At 61.4% G+C, this 21,891-nt stretch overlaps 1 protein-coding gene across 3 annotated transcripts; it reads left to right on the top strand.

Annotated features, from left to right (window-relative positions):
* The first annotated feature begins 180 nt into the window (after window positions 1-180).
* PORCN (porcupine O-acyltransferase) lies at window positions 181-21,817 on the top strand. 3 transcript variants are annotated; one of them, XM_071419489.1, is made up of 13 exons: window positions 182-390; window positions 2,208-2,400; window positions 3,340-3,383; window positions 4,373-4,554; window positions 7,884-8,014; window positions 10,331-10,345; window positions 13,499-13,624; window positions 15,371-15,471; window positions 16,238-16,314; window positions 19,224-19,287; window positions 20,650-20,735; window positions 21,296-21,406; window positions 21,494-21,817. In XM_071419489.1, exons 1-13 carry the CDS (start codon window positions 255-257, stop codon window positions 21,593-21,595), a joined length of 1,368 nt encoding a protein of 455 aa, XP_071275590.1. In that variant the 5' UTR covers window positions 182-254; the 3' UTR covers window positions 21,596-21,817. The 3 variants fall into 3 exon arrangements, with proteins under 3 accessions (XP_071275592.1, XP_071275590.1, XP_071275591.1); XM_071419490.1 differs by lacking the exon at window positions 182-390 and adding an exon at window positions 2,064-2,129 and having other exon boundaries at window positions 2,171-2,400; XM_071419491.1 differs by lacking the exons at window positions 21,296-21,406; window positions 21,494-21,817 and adding an exon at window positions 21,189-21,251 and having other exon boundaries at window positions 181-390.
* The last annotated feature ends 74 nt before the right edge of the window (window positions 21,818-21,891 follow it).

Below are 21,891 nucleotides of genomic sequence, written 5' to 3'. Positions count from 1 at the left end.
CCTTGGCAACGGCCGCCCCGTCGCGCGCCGCCATTTGGCCGCGCTGCGCTCTGATTGGTCAGCGCCGCCGCGCGGGGCGGGACGGCGGGTGCTGATTGGTGGGCGCGGGGGCCCCGCCCCTTTCCCCTCAGGCGGGCGGGCGGCAGCGCCGGGCGAGGCGCGGGCGGGGGATTTGGGGGGATTTTGGGGTTTTTGGGGGTCTTTTTGGGGTTTTTGTGGGGTCCTCGCACGCAGCGAGCCCCGCTCGGGTCGGGATGTCGGCGCTGCCTCCGCGAGAGTTCGCGGCGCAGGTGCTGCCCGGCTGCGTGGTGCCCACGGCGCGCCAGGGCCTGGCCCAGCTCTGGCCGCTGCTGCTGCTCTGCCTGGGGGCGCGGCTGCTGCACCGACTGCGTGAGTGGGGCCGGACGGGGGGACACCGGGGGGAACCGGGGCCCTGGGCAGGCCGGAGGGGTGGGGGACACCCGGGAGGTTCCGGGGGGTTCCGGGGTCTGGGCAGGCCGGAGGGATGGGGGCACATACAGGGATCTGGGGGGAACCGGGGCTCTGGGGGCTTCCGAGGCTCTGGGGAGTTCCGGGGGCCCGAGGGGGTCCAGGAGGTTCCAGGGGTCTGGGGGTGTTCCCGGGTTTGGGTGAGGGGACCCCCAGGGTCTGGGGGTGTTACCAGGTTTGGGTGAGGGGCACCCGGGGTCTGGGGGTGTTCCCAGGGTTTCAGGTGAGGGGACCCCTGGGTTTTGGGGGTGTTCCGGGTTTTGGGTGAAGGGCACCTGGCGTTTTCAGGTTTGGGGACCCCCGGGATGTGGGGGTGTTGCTGGGTTTGGGTGGGGGGACACCCTGGTTTGGGGGTTTGGGGACCCTGGGATGTGGGGATGTTGCTGGGTTTGGGTGGGGGGGATCCCCGGGGTTTGGGGTTCAGGGACCCCCGGGGGTTTCAGGTTTGGGGACCCCCGGGGTGTGGGGGCAGTGTCCGGTTTGGGGTTCGGGGACCCTCGGGGTTTTGGGCTCAGGGACCCCCGGGATGTGGGGATGTTCCCAGTTTGGGTGAGGGGACCCCCGGAATTTGGGGTGAGGGGATCCCCGGGGTTTGGGGGCGTTGCTGGTTTTGGGTTCAGGGACCCCCAGGGTGTGGGGGTGTTACCGGGTTTGGGTTGAGGGGACCCCCGGGGTTTCAGGCTCAGAGACCCCCAGGGTTTGGGGGCATTGCCGGTTTTGGGTGAGGGGATCCCCAGGGTTGGAGGGGACCCCCGGGGTGTGGGGGCAGTGTCCGGTTTGGGGTTCAGGGACCCCTGGGGGTTTCGAGTTCAGGGGTCTGCACAGTTTGGGGGTTCAGGAACCCCCAGGGTGTGGGGGCATTGCCGGGTTTGGGGTTCGGGGATCCCTGGGCTTTCAGGTGAGGGAACCCCCAAGGTCTGGGGGCAGTGCCCAGTTTGGGGTTCAGGGACCCTCAGGGTGGGGGCAGTGTCCAGTTTGGGGTTCAGGGACCCTCAGGGTGGGGGCAGTGCCCAGTTTGGGGTTCAGGGACCCCCAGGTGTGGGGACATTGCCAGGTTTGGGTGAGGGGACCCCTGGGCTTTCAGGTGAGGGGATTTCTGGGGTTTGGGGTGGTTTTGGGTTCAGGGATCCCCGGGGTGTAGGAGCAGCGTCCGCTTTGGGGGTTCAGGGACCCTCAGGGTGGGGGTGGTACCAGGTATGGGAGTGCCCGGGGTTTGGGGTTCAGGGATCCCTGGGGTTTGGGGTTCAGGGATCCCCGGGGTTTGGGGTTCATGGATCCCTGGGGTTTGGGGTTCATGATCCCCGGGCTCTGGGGGTGGTACCAAGTTTGGGGGTGCCCGGGGTTTGGGGTTCATGGATGCCCGGGGTTTGGGGTTCAGGGATCCCCGGAGTTTGGGGTTCATGGACCCCCGGGGTTTGGGGTTCATGGATCCCAGGGGTTTGGGGTTCAGGGATCCCCGGGGTTTGGGATTCATGGATCCCCAGGGTTTGGGGGTGCCCGGGGTTTGGGGTTCATGGATCCCTGGGGTTTGGGGTTCAGGGATCCCCGGGGTTTGGGGTTCATGGACCCCCGGGGTTTGGGGTTCATGGATCCCCAGGCTCTGGGGTTGATGGATGCCCGGGCTCTGGGGGCATTGCCCGGTTCGGGGTTCATGATCCCCGGGGTTTGGGGGTGGTACCAGGTTTGGGGGCACCCCCTGACCCCCGTCTGTCTCTCAGCGCTGCCCCGGGGCGGGAAGCACGCGGGAGCGGCGGCCGGGGGGCTCCTGGCCCTGCACCATTTCTTCGGGGCCCAGGCGCTGTGGGTGGCGCTGCTGAGCGGGCTCTGCGTGCTCACCCTGCTGCTGAGCCGGGCCCGCGCCCACCGCGGCCTCTGCCTGGCCCTGGCCGCCCTCAGCTACCTGCTCATGGGGTATGGGGCGCTGGGGGGAACTGGGGGGGACTGGGGGGGCAATGGGAGGGGAACTGGGACAGGGTCTGGGGGGCTCTGCCTGGCCCTGGCCACCCTCAGCTACCTGCTCATGGGGTATGGGGAGCTGGGTACACTGGGAGGGACTGGGACGGGGACTGGGACGGGGACTGGGACAGGGTCTGGGGGCACTGGGAGGGACTGGGAGGGCACTGGGAGGGGAACTGGGGGCACTGGGAGGGACTGGGAGGGCACTGGGAGGGGAACTGGGGGCACTGGGAGGGGAACCGGGGGCACTGGGAGGGCACTGGGAGGGGAACTGGGGGAGGGACTGGGAGGTGAACTGGGGGCACTGGGAAGGACTGGGGGGCAATGGGAGGGACTGGGAGGGACTGGGGGCACTGGGACGGCACTGGGAGGGCACTGGAGAGACTGGGAGGGACTGGGAGGGGAACTGGAGGCACTGGGAAGGGAACTGGGAGGGCACTGGGGGGGCAATGGGAGGGGAACTGGAGGCACTGGGAAGGGACTGGGGGCACTGGGACGGGGTCTGGGGGGTTCTGCCTGGCCCTGGCCACCCTCAGCTACCTGCTCATGGGGTATGGGGCACTGGGAGGGACTGGGAGGGGAACTGGGGGCACTAGGAGGGACTGGGGGGACACTGAGAGGGGAACTGGGGGCACTGGGAGGGGAACTGGGGGCACTGGGAGGGCACTGGAGAGACTGGGAGGAACTGGGAGGGGGATTGAGGGCACTGGGAGAGGGGTTGGGGGCACGGGGAGGGCACTGGGATGGGGTCTGAGGGGGCATGAGGGGCACTGGGATGAACTGGGGGTTGGGCACATTGAACTGGGAGTGACTGGGAAGGGATTTGGGGGCACTGGGATGAACTGGGGGGTTGATGACATTGAACTGGGAGTGACTGGGAGCCCCTGCCCCCAGGGAGCTGCACATGGTGGACACGGTCACGTGGCACAAGATGAGAGGTGAGACCCCAGGACCCCCCTCAGGTCTCCCGGATATTGGGGTCCCCCCGGATATTGGGTTCCCCCGGCTATTGGGGTCCCCCCGGATATTGGCGTGCCCAATGTCGGGGTCCCCCCGGATATTGGGTTCCCCCCCGGATATTGGGGTCCCCCCGGATATTGGGTTTCCCCCGGATATTGGGGTCCCCCCGGATATTGGGTTCCCCCGGCTATTGGGGTCCCCCCGGATATTGGCGTGCCCAATGTCGGGGTCCCCCCGGATATTGGGTTCCCCCCCGGATATTGGGGTCCCCCCGGATATTGGGTTTCCCCCGGATATTGGGGTCCTCCCCATACTGGGGTCCTCCCCAATACTGGGGTTTCCCCCGATGCTGGGTCCCCCCCCCCCCCCGAGGCTGGGTCCCCCTTGATGTCGGGCTCCCCTCTGACATTGGGTTCCCCCCTGATTTGGGGTTTCCCCCGGATATTGGCGTGCCCAATGTCGGGGTCCCCCCGGATATTGGGTTCCCCCCCCGGATATTGGGGTCCCCCCGGATATTGGGTTTCCCCCGGATATTGGAGTCCCCCCCGAAGTTGGGTTCCCCCCTGAATATTGGAGTGCCCGATATTGTGTTCCCCCCCGGATATTGGAGTCCCCCCGGATATTGGGGTCCCCCCGGATATTGGGTTCCCCCCCCGGATATTGGGGTCCCCCCGGATATTGGGGTGCCCAATGTCGGGGTCCCCCCGGATATTGGGTTCCCCCCGGATATTGGGGTCTCCCCCGATGTTGGGTTCCCCCCCGGATATTGGGGTCCACCCGGCTATTGGGTTACCCCCCGGATATTGGGTTCCCTCCGGATATCGGGGTCCCTCCGGATATTGGGTTACCCCCCGGATACTGGGTTCCTCCCCGGATATTGGGTTACCCCCCGGATATTGGGGTCCCCCCGGATATTGGGGTCCCCCCCGGCTGTCGGGGTGCCCCTGACGCGGTGGCGGTGCCGCAGGGGCGCAGATGGTGGTGGCCATGAAGGCCGTGTCGCTGGGCTTTGACCTGGACCGGGCGGCGGGCGGGGCCGAGCCCAGCCCCGCCCAGGTGCTGGGGTACCTGTGCTCCCCCGGCTCCGTGGTGTTCGGGCCATGGGAGCCCTTCGGGACCTACCTGAGAGCCGTGGAGGGACCGCCCCTGGTACGGGATCGTGGTGAAAAATGGGGAAAAAACGGGGAAAAATGGGGAAATGGGGTTGGGCAGGTGCGGGGGTTCCTGTGCTTCCCCGGCTCCGTGGGGTTTGGGCCATGGGAGCCCTTTGGGAGCTGCCTGAGAGCCGTGGAGAGACTGCCCCTGGTATGGGATAATGGGGAAAATGGGGAAAATGGTAAAAAACAGAGAAAAATGGGGATAATGGGGGGAAAACGGGGATAATGGGGGGAAAAAGAAAAAATGGGATAATGGGGGAAAAATGGGGAAAAACAGGGAAAAACAGGGATAATGGAAAAACAGGGAAAAATGGGGAAAAACAGGGAAAAACAGGGATAATGGAAAAACAGGGAAAAATGGGGAAAAACGGGATAATGTGGGAAAAATGGGGATAATGGGGGAAAACGGGGAAAAAACAGGGATAAAGGGGGAAAAACAGGGAAAAATGGAATAATGGGGGAAAAACAGAAAAATGGGGAAAACCAGGGATAATGGGGGAAAACAGGGAAAAATGGGGAAAAAACGGGGATAATGGGGGAAAAACAGGGAAAAAGCAGGGATAATGAGGAATAACAGGGAAAAATAGGGAAAAACGGGGATAATGGGGGGAAAACGGGGAAAATGGGGGAAAGCGAGGAAAAATGGGGATAATGGGGTAAAAGCAGGGAAAAACGGGGATAATGGAGGAAAAACAGGGAAAACCAAGGAAAAATGGGGAAAAAACGGGGACAATGGGGGGAAAATAGAGGAAAACGGGGGAAATGGGGATGATGGAGGAAAAACAGGGAAAAATGGGGAAAAACGGGGACAATGGGGGAAAAACAGGGAAAAAACGGGATAATGGGGGAAAAACAGGGAAAAAATGGGAAAAAATGGGGATAATGGAGGAAAAATGGGAAAAAATGGGGATAATGGGGGAAAAACAAGGAAAAAACAGGGATAATGAGGGAAAAACAGGGAAAATGGGGATAATGGGGGAAAATGGGGATAATGGGGGAAAATAGGGAAAAACAGGGAAAACGGAGATAATGGAGAAAAAATGGGAAAAAACAGGGAAAAAATGGGGATAATGGGGGAAAAACAAAAAACGGGATAATGGGGGGAAAACGAGGAAAAATGGGGATAATGGGGTAAAAGCAGGGAAAAACGGGGACAATGGAGGAAAAACGGGGAAATGGGGATAATGGAGGAAAAACAGGGAAAAACAAGGAAAAATGGGGAAAAAACGGGGACAATGGGGGGAAAATAGAGGAAAACGGGGGAAATGGGGATAATGGAGGAAAAACAGGGAAAAATGGGGAAAAACGGGGACAATGGGGGAAAAACAGGGAAAAAATGGGATAATGGGGGAAAAACAGGGAAAAATGGGGATAATGGAGGAAAAATGGGGAAAAAAGGGGGATAGTGGGGGAAAATGGGGAAAATGGGGATAATGGGGAATAACAGGGAAAAACGGAAAAAATGGGGATAGTGGGAGAAAATGGGAAAAAACAGGGAAAAAAACGGGGATAATGGGGGGAAACAGGGAAAAACGGGGGTAAACGGGGATAATGGGGGGAAACAGGGAAAAATGGGGAAAAAATGGGGATAATGGGGGAAAAATGGGGAGCAACAGGGAAAAAACAGGGATAATGGGGGAAAAATGGGGAAAATGGGGGAAAAATGGGGATTTGGGTGGAAATGGGGGATTTGGGGTGGGTCCCTGTGGGTTTGGGGGTGTCAGTGATGGGGATTTGGTTTGGGGTGTCCCTGTGGGTGTCAGTGGATTTGGGGGTGTCTGTGGGGGTTTGGGGGTGCCTGTGGGGGTTTGGGGTGTCCCTGTGTCTGTCCGTGTGTCTGTCTCTGTGGATCTGGGGGTATCCCCGTGCGTGTCCGTGTGTCTGTCTCTGTGGATTTGGGGGTGTCCCTGTGTCTGTCCGTATGTCTGTGGGGCTTTGGGGTGTCCATGTGGGGGTTCGGGGTGTCCCCGTGCGTGTCCGTGTGTCTGTGGGGGTTTGGGGGTGTCTGTGTGGATTTGGGGGTATCCCCGTGTCTGTCCGTGTGTCTGTGGGGTTTGGGGGTGTCTGTGTGGATTTGGGGGTATCCCCGTGTGTGTCCGTGTGTCTGTCCGTGTGTCTGTGGGGTTTGGGGGTGTCACTGTGGGTTTGGGGTGTCCCCGTGCGTGTCCGTGTGTCTGTGGATTTGGGGCTGTCTGTGGGGTTTGGGGGTGTCTGTGTGGATTGGGGGTGTCCCCGTGCGTGTCTGTGTGTCTGTGTGGGTTCGGGGTGTCCCTGTGTCTGTCCGTGTGTCTGTCTGTGTGTCTGTGTGGGTTCGGGGTGTCCCTGTGTCTGTCCGTGTGTCTGTCTGTGTGTCTGTGTGGGCTCGGGGTGTCCCAGTCCGTGTCCGTGTGTCTGTCAGTGGATTTGGGGGTGTCCCCGTGCGTGTCCGTGTGTCTGTCTCTGTGGATTTGGGGGTGTCCCTGTGTCTGTCTGTGTGTCTGTGTGGGTTCGGGGTGTCCCCGTGTCTGTCCGTGTGTCTGTGGGGTTTGGGGGTGTCTGTGTGGATTTGGGGGTATCCCCATGCGTGTCCGTGTGTCTGTCTGTGTGTCTGTGTGGGTTCGGGGTGTCCCCGTGCGTGTCCGTGTCTCTGTGGATTTGGGGGTGTCCCCGTGCGTGTCCGTGTGTCTGTCCGTGTGTCCCTGTGGATTTGGGGGTGTCCCTGTGCGTGTCCGTGTGTCTGTCCGTGTGTCTGTGTGGGTTCGCGGTGTCCCCGTGCGTGTCCGTGTGTCTGTCCGTGTGTCTGTCAGTGGATTTGGGGGTGTCCCCGTGCGTGTCCGTGTGTCTGTCCCTGTGGGTTTGGGGTGTCCCTGTGCGTGTCCGTGTGTCTGTCCCTGTGGGTTTGGGGTGTCCCCATGCGTGTCCATGTGTCTGTCTGTGTGTCTGTGTGGGTTTGGGGTGTCCCCGTGCGTGTCCGTGTGTCTGTCAGTGGATTTGGGGGTGTCCCCGTGCGTGTCCGTGTGTCTGTCCGTGTGTCTGTCAGTGGATTTGGGGGTGTCCCCGTGCGTGTCCGTGTGTCTGTCCCTGTGGGTTCGCGGTGTCCCCGTGCGTGTCCATGTGTCTGTCTGTGTGTCTGTGTGGGTTCGGGGTGTCCCCGTGCGTGTCCGTGTGTCTGTCCGTGTGTCTGTCAGTAGATTTGGGGGTGTCCCCGTGCGTGTCCATGTGTCTGTCTGTGTGTCCCTGTGGGTTTGGGGTGTCCCCGTGCGTGTCCGTGTGTCTGTCCCTGTGGGTTTGGGGTGTCCCTGTGCGTGTCCGTGTGTCTGTCCTGAGCCGCTGTCCCCCCAGAGCGCAGCCTGGGCGCGGAAGGGGCTGCGCAGCCTGGGCCTGGCCCTGCTCTGCCTCCTGGTCAGCACCTGCCTGGCGCCGTTCCTGTTCTCCAGCCTGCTGCCCCTCTATGGGGCACGGGCCCTGCGCAGGTGGGACCCCAAAATACCCCAAAATACCCCCCAAAATCCCCCCAAAATATCCCCAAAATCCCCCCAAAATACCCCGAAAATACCCTGCAAAATACTCCCAAAATACCCCAAAATATCCCCCTAATATATCCCCAAAATCGCCCCAAAATACCGCCCAAAATACCATCAAAGTCCCCCCAAAATACCCCAAAATATCCCCCAAAATACCATCAAAATCCCCCCAAAATACCCCCAAAATCCCCCCCAAAATACCCCCAGAATACCCCCAAAAAACCCCCAAATACCCCCCAAAATACCCCCCAATATGCCCTAAACCCACTCCCAAAATACCCCCCCAAATTGCCCGCAAAATACCCGCAAAATACCCCCCAAAATACCCCAAAAATACCCCCCAAAATACCCCCCAAATACCCCCCAAATACCCCCCAAAATATCCCCCAAAGTACCCCAAAATCCCCCCAAAATACCCCCCAAATATCCCCCAAAATACCCCCAAAATACCCCAGAAATGCCCCCCAAAATACCACCCAAAATACCCCCAAAATACTCCCCAAAATCCCCCCAAAATACCTCCAAAATACCCCCAAAATACCCCCCAAAATATCCCCAAAATGCCCCCCAAAATACCCCGAAAATACCCCAGAAATGCCCCCCAAAATACCACCCAAAATACCCCCAAAATACTCCCCAAAATCCCCCCCAAAATACCTCCAAAATATCACCAAAATACCCCCCAAAATATCCCCAAAATGCCCCCAAAATACCCCCCAAAATACCCCGAAAATACCCTGCAAAATACTCCCAAAATACCCCCAAAATACCCACCAAAGTACCCCCAAAATCCCCCCTAAAATACCCCCCCAATACCCCCCAAAATACCCCCAAAATGCCCCAAAAATACTCTTAAAATACCGCCCAAAATACCCTGCAAAATACTCCCAAAATACCCCCCAAAATACCCCCAAAATACCCCCCAAAGTACCCCCCAAATCCCCCCAAAGTACCCCCAAAATCCCCCCCAAAATCCCCCCGAATACCCCCAAAATACTCCCCAAAATCCCCCCCAAAATACTCCCCAAAATCCCCCCAAAATACCCTCAAAACACCCCCCAAAATCCCCCCGAAATACCCCTAAAATACCCCCAAAATACCCCCAAAATACCCCTAAAATATCCCCCAAAATACCGCCCAAAATACCCCCAAAATCCCCTCCCAAAATCCCCCCCAAATTCCACCAAAATTCCCCCAGATCCACCTCAAATTTCTCCAAAATCCATCTCAAAATCCCTCCCAAAATCCCCCAGAATTCACCCCAAATCCCCTCCCAAAATCCCCTCCCAAAATCCCCCCAAATCCCTCCCAAAATCCCCTCAAATTCCACCAAAATTCCCCCAAGTCGTCCCCAAATCCACCTCAAATTTTCCCCAAATCCATCTCAAAATCCCTCCCAAAATCCCTCCCAAAATCCCCTCTCAAAATCCCCCCAAATTCCACCAAAATTCACCCAAATTCCACCAAAATCCCCCCAAATTCCACCAAAATCCCTCCCAAAATCCCTCTCAAATCCCCCCAAAATTCTTCCCCAAATCCTTCTCCAAGTCCCCCCCAAAAATCCCCCCAAACTCCCCTAAATTTCCTCCAAGGTCCTCCAAAAATCCCTCTCAAATCCTCCCCAAGATGCCCCCAGGATCACCTCCAAAATGACCGCAAAATTCCCCAAAATCCTCTTCAAATCCCCCCAAATCCCTCTAAAATCCCTCCTAAAATCCCCCCCCCCAATCGCCCCAGGACACCCCAAAATCCCCCTCATATTCCACCAAAAATCCCCCAGAAATCCCCCCCAAATCTCCTCAGGGAGCCCAAAACCCTTCCAGGAGCCCCCAGACCCCCCGGGGACCCCAAAACCCTTCCAGGAGCCCCCAAAACCCTCAGGGACCCCAAAACCTTTCCAGGAGCCCCCAAAACCCTTCCAGGGACCCCAAAACCCTCAGGGACCCCAAAACCCTTCCAGGAGCCCCCAAACCCTTCCAGGAGCCCCCAAACCCCCCCAGGGACCCCAAAACCCCTCAGGGACCCCCAAACCCTTCCAGGAGCCCCCAAACCCCTCAGGGACCCCAAAACCCCTCAGGGACCCCAAACCCTTCCAGGAACCCCCAAACCCCCTCAGGGACCCCAAAAGCCTTCCAGGATCCCCCAAATTCCCCCGGGGACCCCAAAACCCTTCCAGGAGCCCCAAACCCCCCAGGGACCCCCAAAATCCCCTGGGGACCCCCAGCCCCCCCTCACTGACGTTTCTGTTTCCCCGGTGCTGCCCAGGAGCGTCTTGGCCAGGTGAGGGCATTGGGGGGATTGGGGGGATTTGGGGGGTCCCAGGAGGGGTTTGGGGTGGCCAAGAGGGGTTTGGGGCCATTTGGGGGGGTCCCAGAAGGGGTTTGGGGGGATTTGGAGGGTCCCAGGAGGGGTTTGGGGGCATTTTGGGGGGCCTGGAGGGGTTTGGGGGGTGCAGGACGGGTTTGGGGGGTGCAGGAGGAATTTGGGGAGCCCAGGGGGGGTTTGGGGGGTGCAGGAGGGGTCTGGGGGGATTTTGGGGGGCCTGGAGGGGTCTGAGGGGATTTGGGGGGTCCCAGGAGGGGTTTGGGGGGTGCAGGAGGGGTCTGGGGGGATTTTGGAGGGCCTGGAGGGGTTTGGAGGGTGCAGGAGGAATTTGGGGGGCCTGGAGGGATTTGGGGGGTCCAAGGAGGGGTTTGGGGTGGCCAAGAGGGGTTTGGAGGGGATTTCGGGGGCCTGGAGGGGTTTGGGGGAATTTCAGGGGGATTTAGGGGGTCCCAGGAGGGGTTTGGGGGGATTTTGGGGGGCCTGGAGGGATTTGGGGGGGGTCCCAAGAGGGGTCTGGGGGGATTTTGTGGGAGCCTGGAGGGGATTGGGGCCATTTGGGGGGGTCCCAGGAGGGATTTGGGGGAGCCTGGAGGAGATTGGGGGAATTTGGGGGGGATTTGGGGGGTCCCAGGAGGGGTCTGGGGGGATTTTGGGGGAGCCTGGAGGGGAATTTGGGGGGGATTTGGGGGGGATTTAGGGGGTCCCAGGAGGGGTTTGGGGTGGCCAAGAGGGGTCTGAGGGGATTTTGGGGGGCCTGGAGGGATTTGGGGGTCCCAGGAGGGGTTTGGGGTCGCCCAGGATGGGTTTGGGGGGTCCAGGAGGGGTTTGGAGGGTGCAGGAGGAATTGGGGGGATTTGGGGGGGCCTGGAGGGGTTTGGGGGGGTCCCAGGAGGGGTTTGGGACCATTTGGGGGGGATTTGGGGGGTCCCAGGAGGGGTTTGGGGTGGCCAAGAGGGGTTTGGGGGGTCCAGGAGGAATTTGGGGGGTGCAGGAGGGGTCTGGGGGGATTTTGGGGGGCCTGGAGGGGTTTGGGGGAGCCTGGATGGGTTTGGGGGAATTTGGGGGGGATTTAGGGGGTCCCAGGAGGGGTTTGGGGGGATTTTAGGGAGCCCAGGAGGGGTTTGGGGTGGCCAAGAGGGATTTGGGGGGATTTGGGGGGCCTGGAGGGGTTTTGGGGGGTCCCAGGAGGGGTTTGGGGCTCCCAGGGTGGGAGTGGGACAGAAATGGGGCCCTTAGGGATGGGGAAGGGGTTTGGGGGAGCCCGAGGGGATTTGGGGGAGCCCGAGGGGATTTGGGGTCTCTGGGAAGGGGAGCCCAGGGGTCACAGGGGGGATCAGGGATGGGGGGGACATGGAGGGGACAGGAGATGGGGGTGGCACCCTAAAGTGTGGGTGTCCCCTCCCCCAAATCCCTTCTCTGGCTCCCACACCCCCCCAAATCCCCCCAAAAACCTCCCCTATCCCCCAAATCCCCCCCAAATTCCCCCCAAAACCTCCCACATCCCCCAAATCCCCCCAAATCCCCCCCACATCCCCCAAATCCCTTCCCACCCCCCCCACATCCCCCTCAACCCCGTTCTCCTCCCATACCCCCCGTGTCACCCCCAAATCCCCCAAAACTCCCTCCTGCTCCCCCAAATCCCCCCCAACTGCTCCATGTGCCCCCCAAACCTTTCATTTCCCCCAAATCCCCCCAATATCCACCCCAAATCCCCCCATGACACCCCCCAAATCCCCCCAAAATCCCCCATTTCCCTCTAAACCCCCCCACGTCCCCAAATATCTCCCCAAATCCCCCCAAACCCTTTCTGTGCCCCCAAATTTCCCATTTTACCCCCAAATCCCCCCACAAACCTTAAACTCCCCAAAATCTCCCCCAAACTCTGAACTCCCCCAAACCCCTCAAACCCTGAACTCCCTCATTTTCCCCCAAACCCCCCCAAACCCCAAACTCCCCCATTTTCCCCCAAATCCCCCCAAACTCCCCCAAATCCCCCCAAACTCCCCCAAACCCCTCAAACCCTGAACTCCCCCAATTCCCCCCAAATCTCCCCCAAACCCCAAACTGCTCTGTTCCCCAAAATCCCCCCCAAACTCCCCCAAACCCCCCAAACCCTGAACTCCCCCATTTTCCCCCAAATCCCCCATGTCCCCCCAAACCCCAAACTCCCCCCAAATCCTCCCAAACCCTGAACTCCCCCATTTCCCCCAAATCCCCCCCAAACCCCGTTTTCCCCAAAATCTCCCCCAAACCTTGAACTCCCCCAAATCCCCCCAAACCCTGAACTCCCCCAAATCCCCCCCAAACCTTGAACTCCCCCAAATCCCCCAAATCCCCCCCAAACCCTGAACTCCCCCCAATCCCCCAAACCCTGAACTCCCCCATTCAACCCCAAACCCCCGCATGTCCCCCCAAACCTCAAACTCCCCAAAACGACCCCTGTGCCCCCAAACCCCTGACATCCCCCCCAAACACAAACCCCAAACCCCCCTGTGTCCCCCCTGTCCCCCTGTGTCCCTGTCCCCTGTCCCCTGTCCCTGTCCCCTGTCCCTGTCCCCCTGTCCCCTGTCCCTGTCCCCCATCCCCTGTCCCTGTCCCCTGTCCCTTTCCCCTCTCCCTGTCCCTGTCCCCTGTCCCCTGTCCCTGTCCCCTGTCCCTCTCCCCTGTCCCCTCTCCCTGTCCCCTCTCCCTGTCCCTGTCCCCTGTCCCTGTCCCTCTCTCTGTCCCCTCTCCCCTGTCCCTGTCCCCCTGTCCCCTGTCCCTGTGTCCCGTGTCCCTGTCCCCTGTCCCTGTCCCCTGTCCCTGTCCCTGTCCCCTGTCCCCATCCCCTGTCCCACATCCCCTGTCCCCCTGTCCCCCTGTCCCCCTGTCCCCTGTCCCTGTCCCCTCTCCCCTGTCCCTGTCCCCTGTCCCCTCTCCCTGTCCCCTGTCCCTGTCCCTGTCCCACATCCCCTGTCCCCCTGTCCCCCCCGTCCCCCTGTCCCTGTCCCCTGTCCCTGTCCCCTCCCCCTGTCCCCTCTCCCCTGTCCCTCCCCCTGTCCCCCTGTCCCCCTGTCCCCGTCCCCTGTCCCCCATCCCCTGTCCCCCTGTCCCTGTCCCTGTCCCCAGGTGGCTCCGTGCCTACGAGAGCGCCCTCTCCTTCCACTTCAGCAATTACTTCGTGGCCTTCCTGTCCGAGGCCACGGCCACGCTGGCAGGGTCAGGGCACAGCGAGCGCCACGAGCACCTGCACTGGTGAGGGACACTGGGTGACACTGGGTGACACTGTGTGACACTATGACACTGTGACACTGACACTGAGCCCTGTGTGTGACACTGACACTGCACAGCGAGTGCCACGAGCACCTGCACTGGTGAGGGACACTGTGTGACATTGTGTGACACTGTGTGTGACACTGTGACACTGACACTGAGCCCTGTGTGACACTGTGTCCCCTGACACTGTGACACTGACACTGAGTGCACAGCGAGTGCCACGAGCACCTGCACTGGTGAGGGACACTGGGTGACACTGGGTGACACTGTGTGTGACACTGTGACACTGACACTGAGCCCTGTGTGACACTGTGTCCCCTGACACTGTGACACTGACACTGAGTGCACAGCGAGTGCCACGAGCACCTGCACTGGTGAGGGACACTGGGTGACACTGGGTGACACTGACACTGAGCCCTGTGTGACACTGACCTCTGTGTGTGACACTGCACAGCGAGCGCCACGAGCACCTGCACTGGTGAGGGTGGGACACTGGGTGACACTGGGTGACACTGTGTGACACTGGGACATGGGGACACTGTGTGACACTGTGACACTGACCCCTCTGTGTGACACTGACCCCTGTGTGACACTGACCTGTGTGTGTGACACTGCACAGCGAGCGCCACGAGCACCTGCACTGGTGAGGGACGGGGACACGGGGACACTGGGACACTGTGTGTGACACTGTGTGACACTGTGTGACACTGACACTGAGCCCTGAGTGACACTGAGCCCTGAGTGACACTGTGACACTGTGTGACACTGACACTGAGCCCTGTGTTTGACACTGTGTGACACTGACACTGAGTGCACAGCGAGCGCCACGAGCACCTGCACTGGTGAGGGACAGGGACACGGGGACACTGGGACACTGTGACACTGACCCCTGTGTGTGACACTGTGTGACACTGACCCCTGGGTGACACTGACCTGGGTGACACTGAGTGTGTGACACCGTGACACTGCTAGTGTGACACTGCCTACACCCCAAGTGACACTGAAAGTGTCACACTGTCCCTGTGTCACACACTGTCCCTGTGTGTCCCCTGTGTGTCCCCTGTGTGTCCCCTGTGTGTCCCCTGTGTCCCCTGTGTGTCACACACTGTCCCTGTGTGTCCCCTGTGTGTCACACACTGTCCCTCTGTCACACACTGTCCCTCTGTGTCCCCTGTGTGTCACACACTGTCCCTGTTTGTCCCCTGTGTCACACACTGTCCCTCTGTGTCCCCTGTGTGTCACACACTGTCCCTGTGTGTCCCCTGTGTCACACACTGTCCCTCTGTGTCCCCTGTGTGTCACACACTGTCCCTGTTTGTCCCCTGTGTCACACACTGTCCCTCTGTGTCCCCTGTGTGTCACACACTGTCCCTGTGTGTCCCACACTGTCCCCTATGTCCCCTGTGTCCCACACTGTCCCTGTGTCCCCCGTGTGTCACACACTGTCCCTGTGTCCCCTGTGTCCCACACTGTCCCCTGTGTCACACACTGTCCCTGTGTCCCCTGTGTCCCACACTGTCCCTGTGTCCCCCGTGTGTCACACACTGTCCCTGTGTCCCCTGTGTCCCACACTGTCCCCTGTGTCACACACTGTCCCTGTGTCCCCTGTGTCCCACACTGTCCCCTGTGTCCCCGTGTGTCACACACTGTCCCTGTGTCCCCTGTGTGTCACACTGTCCTTGTGTGTCCCCCGTGTGTCCCACACTGTCCCCTGTGTGTCCCCAGGGACCTGGCTGTGTCCCGGCCCCTGCGGGTGGAGCTGCCGCGCTCCATGGCCGAGGTGGTGACAAACTGGAACCTGCCCATGTCCCGCTGGCTGCACACCTGTGAGCACTGGGGACACTGGGGGGACTGGGGGGACTGGGAGGGACTGGGGGGGACGGGGGAACACTGGGGGGGACTGGAGGGGAATTGGGGGGACTGGGGACACTGGGGACACTGGGGACACTGGGGGGCAATGGGGGGGACTGGGGACACTGGGGGACACTGGGGGGGACTGGGGACACTGGGGGGGACTGGGAGGGACTGGGGACACTGGGAGGGACTGGGGGGGACTGGAGGGACTGGGGACACTGGGGGGGACTGGGGGGACTGGGGGGACTGGGGACACTGGGGGGGACTGGGGACACTGGGGACACTGGGGGGGGACTGGGGACACTGGGGACACTGGGGGGGACTGGGGGGGACTGGGGGGGACTGGAACAGTGGGAGGGGCACTGGGAGGAACTGGGGAGCCCTGGGGCCTGTACTGGTGTCACTGGTGTCCCATACTGGTGTGACTGGTGTCAGTGGTGTTACTGGTGTCCCATATGGGTGTCCCTGGTGTCCCTGGTGCCACACACTGGTGTCCCTGGTGTCACTGGTGTTCCATACTGGTGTAACTGATGTCCCATACTGGTGTTCCACACTGGTGTCCTTGGTGTCCCGCTCTGGTGTCACTGGTGTCCCGCTCTGGTGTCCCCAGTGTCCCATCCTGGTGTCCCATCCCGGTGTCCCTGGTGTCCCCGGTGTCCCATCCCGGTGTCCCACTCTGGTGTCCCCGCTGTCCCCAGTGTCCCTGTGTCACCGGTGTCCATCCCGCTGTCCCCACAGACGTGTTCCAGACCGCTCGCTGCCTGGGCACCTTCGCCGCCGTGCTGGGCACCTACGCAGCCAGCGCCCTGCTGCACGTGAGGGACCCCAAAAACACCCCAAAAACACCCCAAAATACCCTAAAAACATCCTAAAAACATCCTAAAAACCATCCCATAACCACCCCAGCGCCCTGCTGCACGTGAGGGACCCTAAAACACCCCAAAACCACCCCAAAATACCCTAAAAACATCCTAAAAACCACCCCAAAACCACCCCAGCGCCCTGCTGCATGTGAGGGACCCCAAAAACACCCCAAAATACCCTAAAACACCCCCGAAAACACCCCAAAACCACCCCAGTGCCATGCTGCACGTGAGGGACCCCAAAACCACCCCAAAATACCCTAAAAACATCCTAAAAACCATCCCAAAACCACCCTGGCGCCCTGCTGCATGTGAGGGACCCAAAAACAGCCCCAAAACCACCCCAAAATACCCTAAAACACCCCCAAAAACACCCCAAAACCACCCCAGCACCCTGCTGCACGTGAGGGACCCTAAAACACCCCAAAATACCCTAAAACAGCCCCAAAACCACCACAAAATACCCTAAAACCACCCCAAAACCACCCCAGCACCCTGCTGCATGTGAGGGACCCCAAAACTACCCCAAAATATCCTAAAACAGCCCCAAAAACACCCCAAAAACACCCCAGCGCCCTGCTGCACGTGAGGGACCCTAAAACACCCGAAAACCACCCCAAAACACCCCCAAAATACTCTAAAACCACCCTAAAAACACCCCAAAACCACCCCCAAAACACCCCAAAACACCCCAAAACCACCCCAGCGCCCTGCTGCACGTGAGGGACCCAAAACCACCCCAAAATATCCTAAAACAGCCCCAAAAACACCCCCAAAACCACCCCAAAAACACCCCAGCGCCCTGCTGCACGTGAGGGACCCCAAAAACACCCCAAAAACAGCCCCAAAATATCCTAAAACAGCCCCAAAACCACCCTAGCGCCCTGCTGCACGTGAGGGACCCCAAAACCACCCCAAAAACAGCCCCCAAGCCCCCAGACCCCCCTAAAGCCCCCCCAGACCCCCCAAAAGCCCCCAAACCCCCCCAAAAGCCCCCCAGACACCTGGTCCCCCCAAAAAAGCCCCTTAAACCCCCCTGGAGCCCCTCAGGCCTCCCAATCCAGCCTGGGACCCCCCAAATCCCCCTGAAACCCCCCCAAAACCCCCCCAGATCCCCCAAAAAAGCCCCCTGGAGCCCCCAGTGCAGCAGGGACCCCCCAAAATCCCCTTGGACTCCCCCAGTGGAGCAGGGACACCCCCAAAACCCCCCTGGATGCCCCAAAGTCCTCCAGACCAGCCCCAAAGCTCCCCAGACTCCCCCCAGACACCCCAAAAGCCCCCCAGAGTCCCCCCAGTTCAGCCTGGGACTCCCCCAAAAAGCTCCCCCCAAAGCCCCCCAGATCCTCTCAATCCAGCCTGGGACACCCCCAAAAGCCCCTCAGACCCCCCCAAAGCCCCCTTGGACCCCCCCAATCCAGCAGGGACCCCCCAAAATTCCCCCAGACCCCTACAAAAGTCTCTTGGACCCCCTAAAAACCCCCTGGACCACCCTCAAATCCAGCAGGGGACTCCCCCAAAGTCCCCCTGGTCCCCCAAAAAGCCCCCTGGACCCCCTAAAGCCCCCATGGCCCCCCAGACACCCCAGAAGTCCCCCAGAGTCCCCCCAGTCCAGCCTGGGGCCCCCTCCAAAACCCATTGGACCCCCCAAAAGCTCCCCCCAAAGCCCCCCAGATCCTCTCAATCCAGCCTGGGACACCCCCAAAAGCCCCTCAGAGCCTCCCCAAAAGCCCCTCAGACCCCCCCAATCCAGCAGGGACCCCCCAAAAGCCCCCAGACCCCCCCTAAAGTCCCCCAACCCCTCTCCAAAAGCCCCCTTGGCCCCCCCCAATCCAGCATGGACACCCCCAAAGCCCCCTTGGACCCCCCCAAAATCCTCCCAGACCCCTACAAAAGTCTCTTGGACCCCCTAAAAGCCCCCTGGACCCCCCCCAAATCCAGCAGGGGACTCCCCCAGAGTCCCCCTGGCCCCCCAAAAAGCCCCCTGGACCCCCTAAAAAGCCCCCTGGACCCCCTAAAAAGCCCCTCAGACTCCCCCAAAGCCCCTTGGACCCCCCCCAATGCCCCCTAGACACCCCAAAAGCCCCCATGGACCACCCCCAATGCCCCCCAGACACCCCAAAAGCCCCCATGGGCCCACCCCAGACACCCCAAAAGCCCCCCAGAGTCCCCCCAGTCCAGCCTGGGACCCCCTCCAAAACCCATTGGACCCCCCCAAAAAGCTCCCCCCAAAGCCCCCCAGATCCTCTCCATCCAGCCTGGGACACCCCCAAAAGCCCCTCAGAGCCTCCCCAAAAGCCCCTCAGACCCCCCCAATCCAGCAGGGACCCCCCAAAAGCCCCCAGACCCCCCCTAAAGTCCCCCAACCCCTCTCCAAAAGCCCCCTTGGCCCTCCCCAATCCAGCATGGACACCCCCAAAGCCCCCTTGGACCCCCCCAAAATCCTCCCAGACCCCTACAAAAGTCTCTTGGACCCCCTAAAAGCCCCCTGGACCCCCCCCAAATCCAGCAGGGGACTCCCCCAGAGTCCCCCTGGCCCCCCAAAAAGCCCCCTGGACCCCCTAAAAAGCCCCCTGGACCCCCTAAAAAGCCCCTCAGACTCCCTCAAAGCCCCTTGGACCCCCCCCCCAGTTCCCCCTAGACACCCCAAAAGCCCCCATGGACCCCCCCAAAGCCCCCCAGACACCCCAAAAGCTCCCATGGTCTCCCCCCAGACACCCCAAAAGCCCCCAGAGTCCCCCCAGTCCAGCCTGGGACCCCCTCCAAAACCCATTGGACCCCCCCAAAAAGCTCCCCACAAAGCCCCCCAGCCCCCCCAAAGCCCCCCCAGAGCCCCCCCAGAGCCGTGGTGTCCCCCCCGGCAGGGCCTCAGTTTCCACCTGGCTGCGGTGCTGCTCTCCCTGGGCCTCATCACCTACGCCGAGCACGGTCAGCGCTGGCCCTTTAAGGGGCGGGGCCGGGTGGGAGGGGCTTAGTGGGTGGGGTTTAAAGGTGAGTGTGGCCTAAAGGTGGGTGGGGTTGGGGATGTGGGTGGGGCTGCAGTGTGGTGATAGAGGGTAAGGTGTGGGCGGGGCCTGAGTAGAGTAGGTGGGGTTTCAAGTGTTGTGGGAGGAGCCTATTGGTGCTGGGCGGGGCTAAGAGGGTGTGGGTGGAGCCTGCTGGATTGGGCAATTGTGGGCAGGGCTATGATGGGTGGGTGGAGCCTGTGCTGATGGGCGGAGCTATGAGGGTGTGGGCGGAGCCTGCAGTGATGGGCGGGGCTATGAGTGGGGAGGTGGGGTCTACAGTGATGGGCGGGGCTATGAGGGTCTTGGTGCTGGTGGGTGGGGCTATTAGGGGGTGTTGCCTGCAGTGATGGGCGTGGCTATGGTGTGTGGGTGTGGCCTGCAATGTTAGGCAGGAATATGAGATGTGGGAGGAGCCTGCAGAGATGGGCGTGGCTATGAAGATGTGGGTGGTGCCTGCCATGATGGGCAGGGCTATGAGTGTGGGCGGAGTCTGCACTGGTGGGTGGGGCTATATGGAGCCTCTGGGGTGGGCGTGGCTATGAGGATGTGGGTGAGGCCTGCACTGAATAGGCAAGGCCATGAGGGTATGGGTAGAGCCTGTTGTGATGGGTGTGGCTATGGTGGTGTGGGTGTGGCCTTCAGTGATGGGTGGAGCTATGGTGGTGTGGGAGGAGCCTGCAGTGATGGGTGTGGCTATGAGGGGTGTGGCCTGTAGTGATTGGCAGGGCTATGAGGGTCTGGGTAATGATGGGCGGGGCTATGAGAGGTGTGTGTCCTGCAGTGATGGGTGGGGCTATGAAGGGGTGGGTGGGGCCTGCAGTGATTGGCAGGGCTGAGAGGGTGTGGGAGGAGTCTGCAATGATAGGCGGGACGATGAGGGTGTGGGTGGGGCTTGCATTGGTGGGCAGAGCTATGAGGGTCTGGGTGCTGGTGGGCGGGGCTATGAATGGGGTGTGGCTTTCAGTGATGGGTGTGGCTATGAAGGGGGTGTGGCCTGCAATTATGGGCAGGGCTATGAAGGGGTGTGGCCTACAGTGATGGGCAGGGTTGTTTCAGTCTGGGTGGTGGTGGGTGTGGCTATGAGGGAGTGTGGCCTACAGTGATGGGCAGGGCCATGAAGGGGTGTGGCCTACATTGATGAGCGGGGTTACAGTCTGGGTGGTGGTGGGTGTGGCCTGCAGTGATGGGTGTGGCTCTGAGTGTCTGGGTGCTGGTGGGTGTGGCTCTGAGTGGGTGTGGCCTGCCGTGGGCGTGTCCCTCGCTGACCCCACCCTCCCCACAGCCCTGAGGCAGCGCCTGGCCGCCATCTTTGACGCCTGCGTGCTGTCCAAGCGCTGCCCCCCCCGCTGCAGCCACCGCCACAAGGACGTGAGGCCGGGGACACTGGGGGTCTCTGGGGGTGATAACGGGGGGCATGGGGGTTTGGGGACCCCTGGGTGGGGGCCCAGGGGGAGGGCAGAGGGTCTGGGGGGCTCTGAGGGGCTTTGGGGGAGGGCTCAGGGCTCCTGCAGGTACTCGGGGGGATCTGGGGGGTCCTTGGGGCTCCCTGAGGGGGTCTGGGGTACCACGGATGCTGTGGGGTGTGAGCAGTGAACATGGGGGATTTGGGGGTACCTCAGGGGTTTAGGGGGGTCCCTGAGGATATTTCTGGGTCCCCGCAGATGCTGTGAATGCAGGCTCTGAACACGGAGGGTTTTTGGGGTCCCTGCAGGGTTATGGGGGTCCCTGAGGATATTTTTGGGTCCCTGCAGATGCTGTGGGTGCGAGCAGTGAACAGAGGGGATTTAGGGGGTCCCTGATGGTATTTTCGGGGTCCCGCGGACGCTGTGGGTGCAGGCTCTGAACACGGAGGGTTTTTGGGGTCCCTGAGGGTTTTTGAGGTCCCTGCAGGGGTTATGGGGTCCCTGAGGGTTTTTGGGGTCCTGCAGACGCTGTGGGTGCGGGCTCTGAACGGGGCCCTGGGCGCCCTGGCCCTGTTCCACCTGTCCTACCTGGGCGCCCTGTTCGATGTGGAGGCCGAGGACGCCGTGGAGGAGCAGGTGGGACCCCCGAGCCCCCCGGAGCCCCCCGAGTTCTGGGGTCGCGCCCACCCTCGGGAGTGCCCTGACGCCCTCCCGCCCCCTCAGGGCTACGGCATGGCCTACACCGTGCGCAAGTGGTCCGAGCTGAACTGGGCCAGCCACTGGGTGACGCTGGGCTGCTGGGTGCTGGCCCGGCTGCTGCGCTGAGCCCTGCCAGGCCACTGCGAGCAACTGGGAGGAACTGGGAGCGCCTGGGAGGACCGGGCACCATAGAGAGCGCGGCCGCTCCGCCGCGCGCGGGGGGGCCGCTCCGCCCCGCCGGAAGCGCCTCTCGATGGTCCCAACTTCCGCTCCGGGGGGTTTCCCGCCCTTTCTCGGGCGGAAGTGGCGCCGCGCGGCCGCTCTGGGACCAATAAACCCTCGCCTCGATGGTTCCTGTCAATCATTCCCGGACGGCCAATGGGAGCGCGAAGGGCGGTGCCACGCGGCGCATGCGCGGACGC

Source organism: Agelaius tricolor, unplaced genomic scaffold (assembly GCF_023055355.1).
Source record: "Agelaius tricolor isolate 1412-34295 unplaced genomic scaffold, bAgeTri1.0.p SCAF_109, whole genome shotgun sequence".
NCBI classification, from domain to species: Eukaryota; Metazoa; Chordata; class Aves; order Passeriformes; family Icteridae; genus Agelaius; species Agelaius tricolor.
Note: the sequence above shows the minus strand (reverse complement) of the source record. Positions and strands in the feature narration are given on the sequence as shown.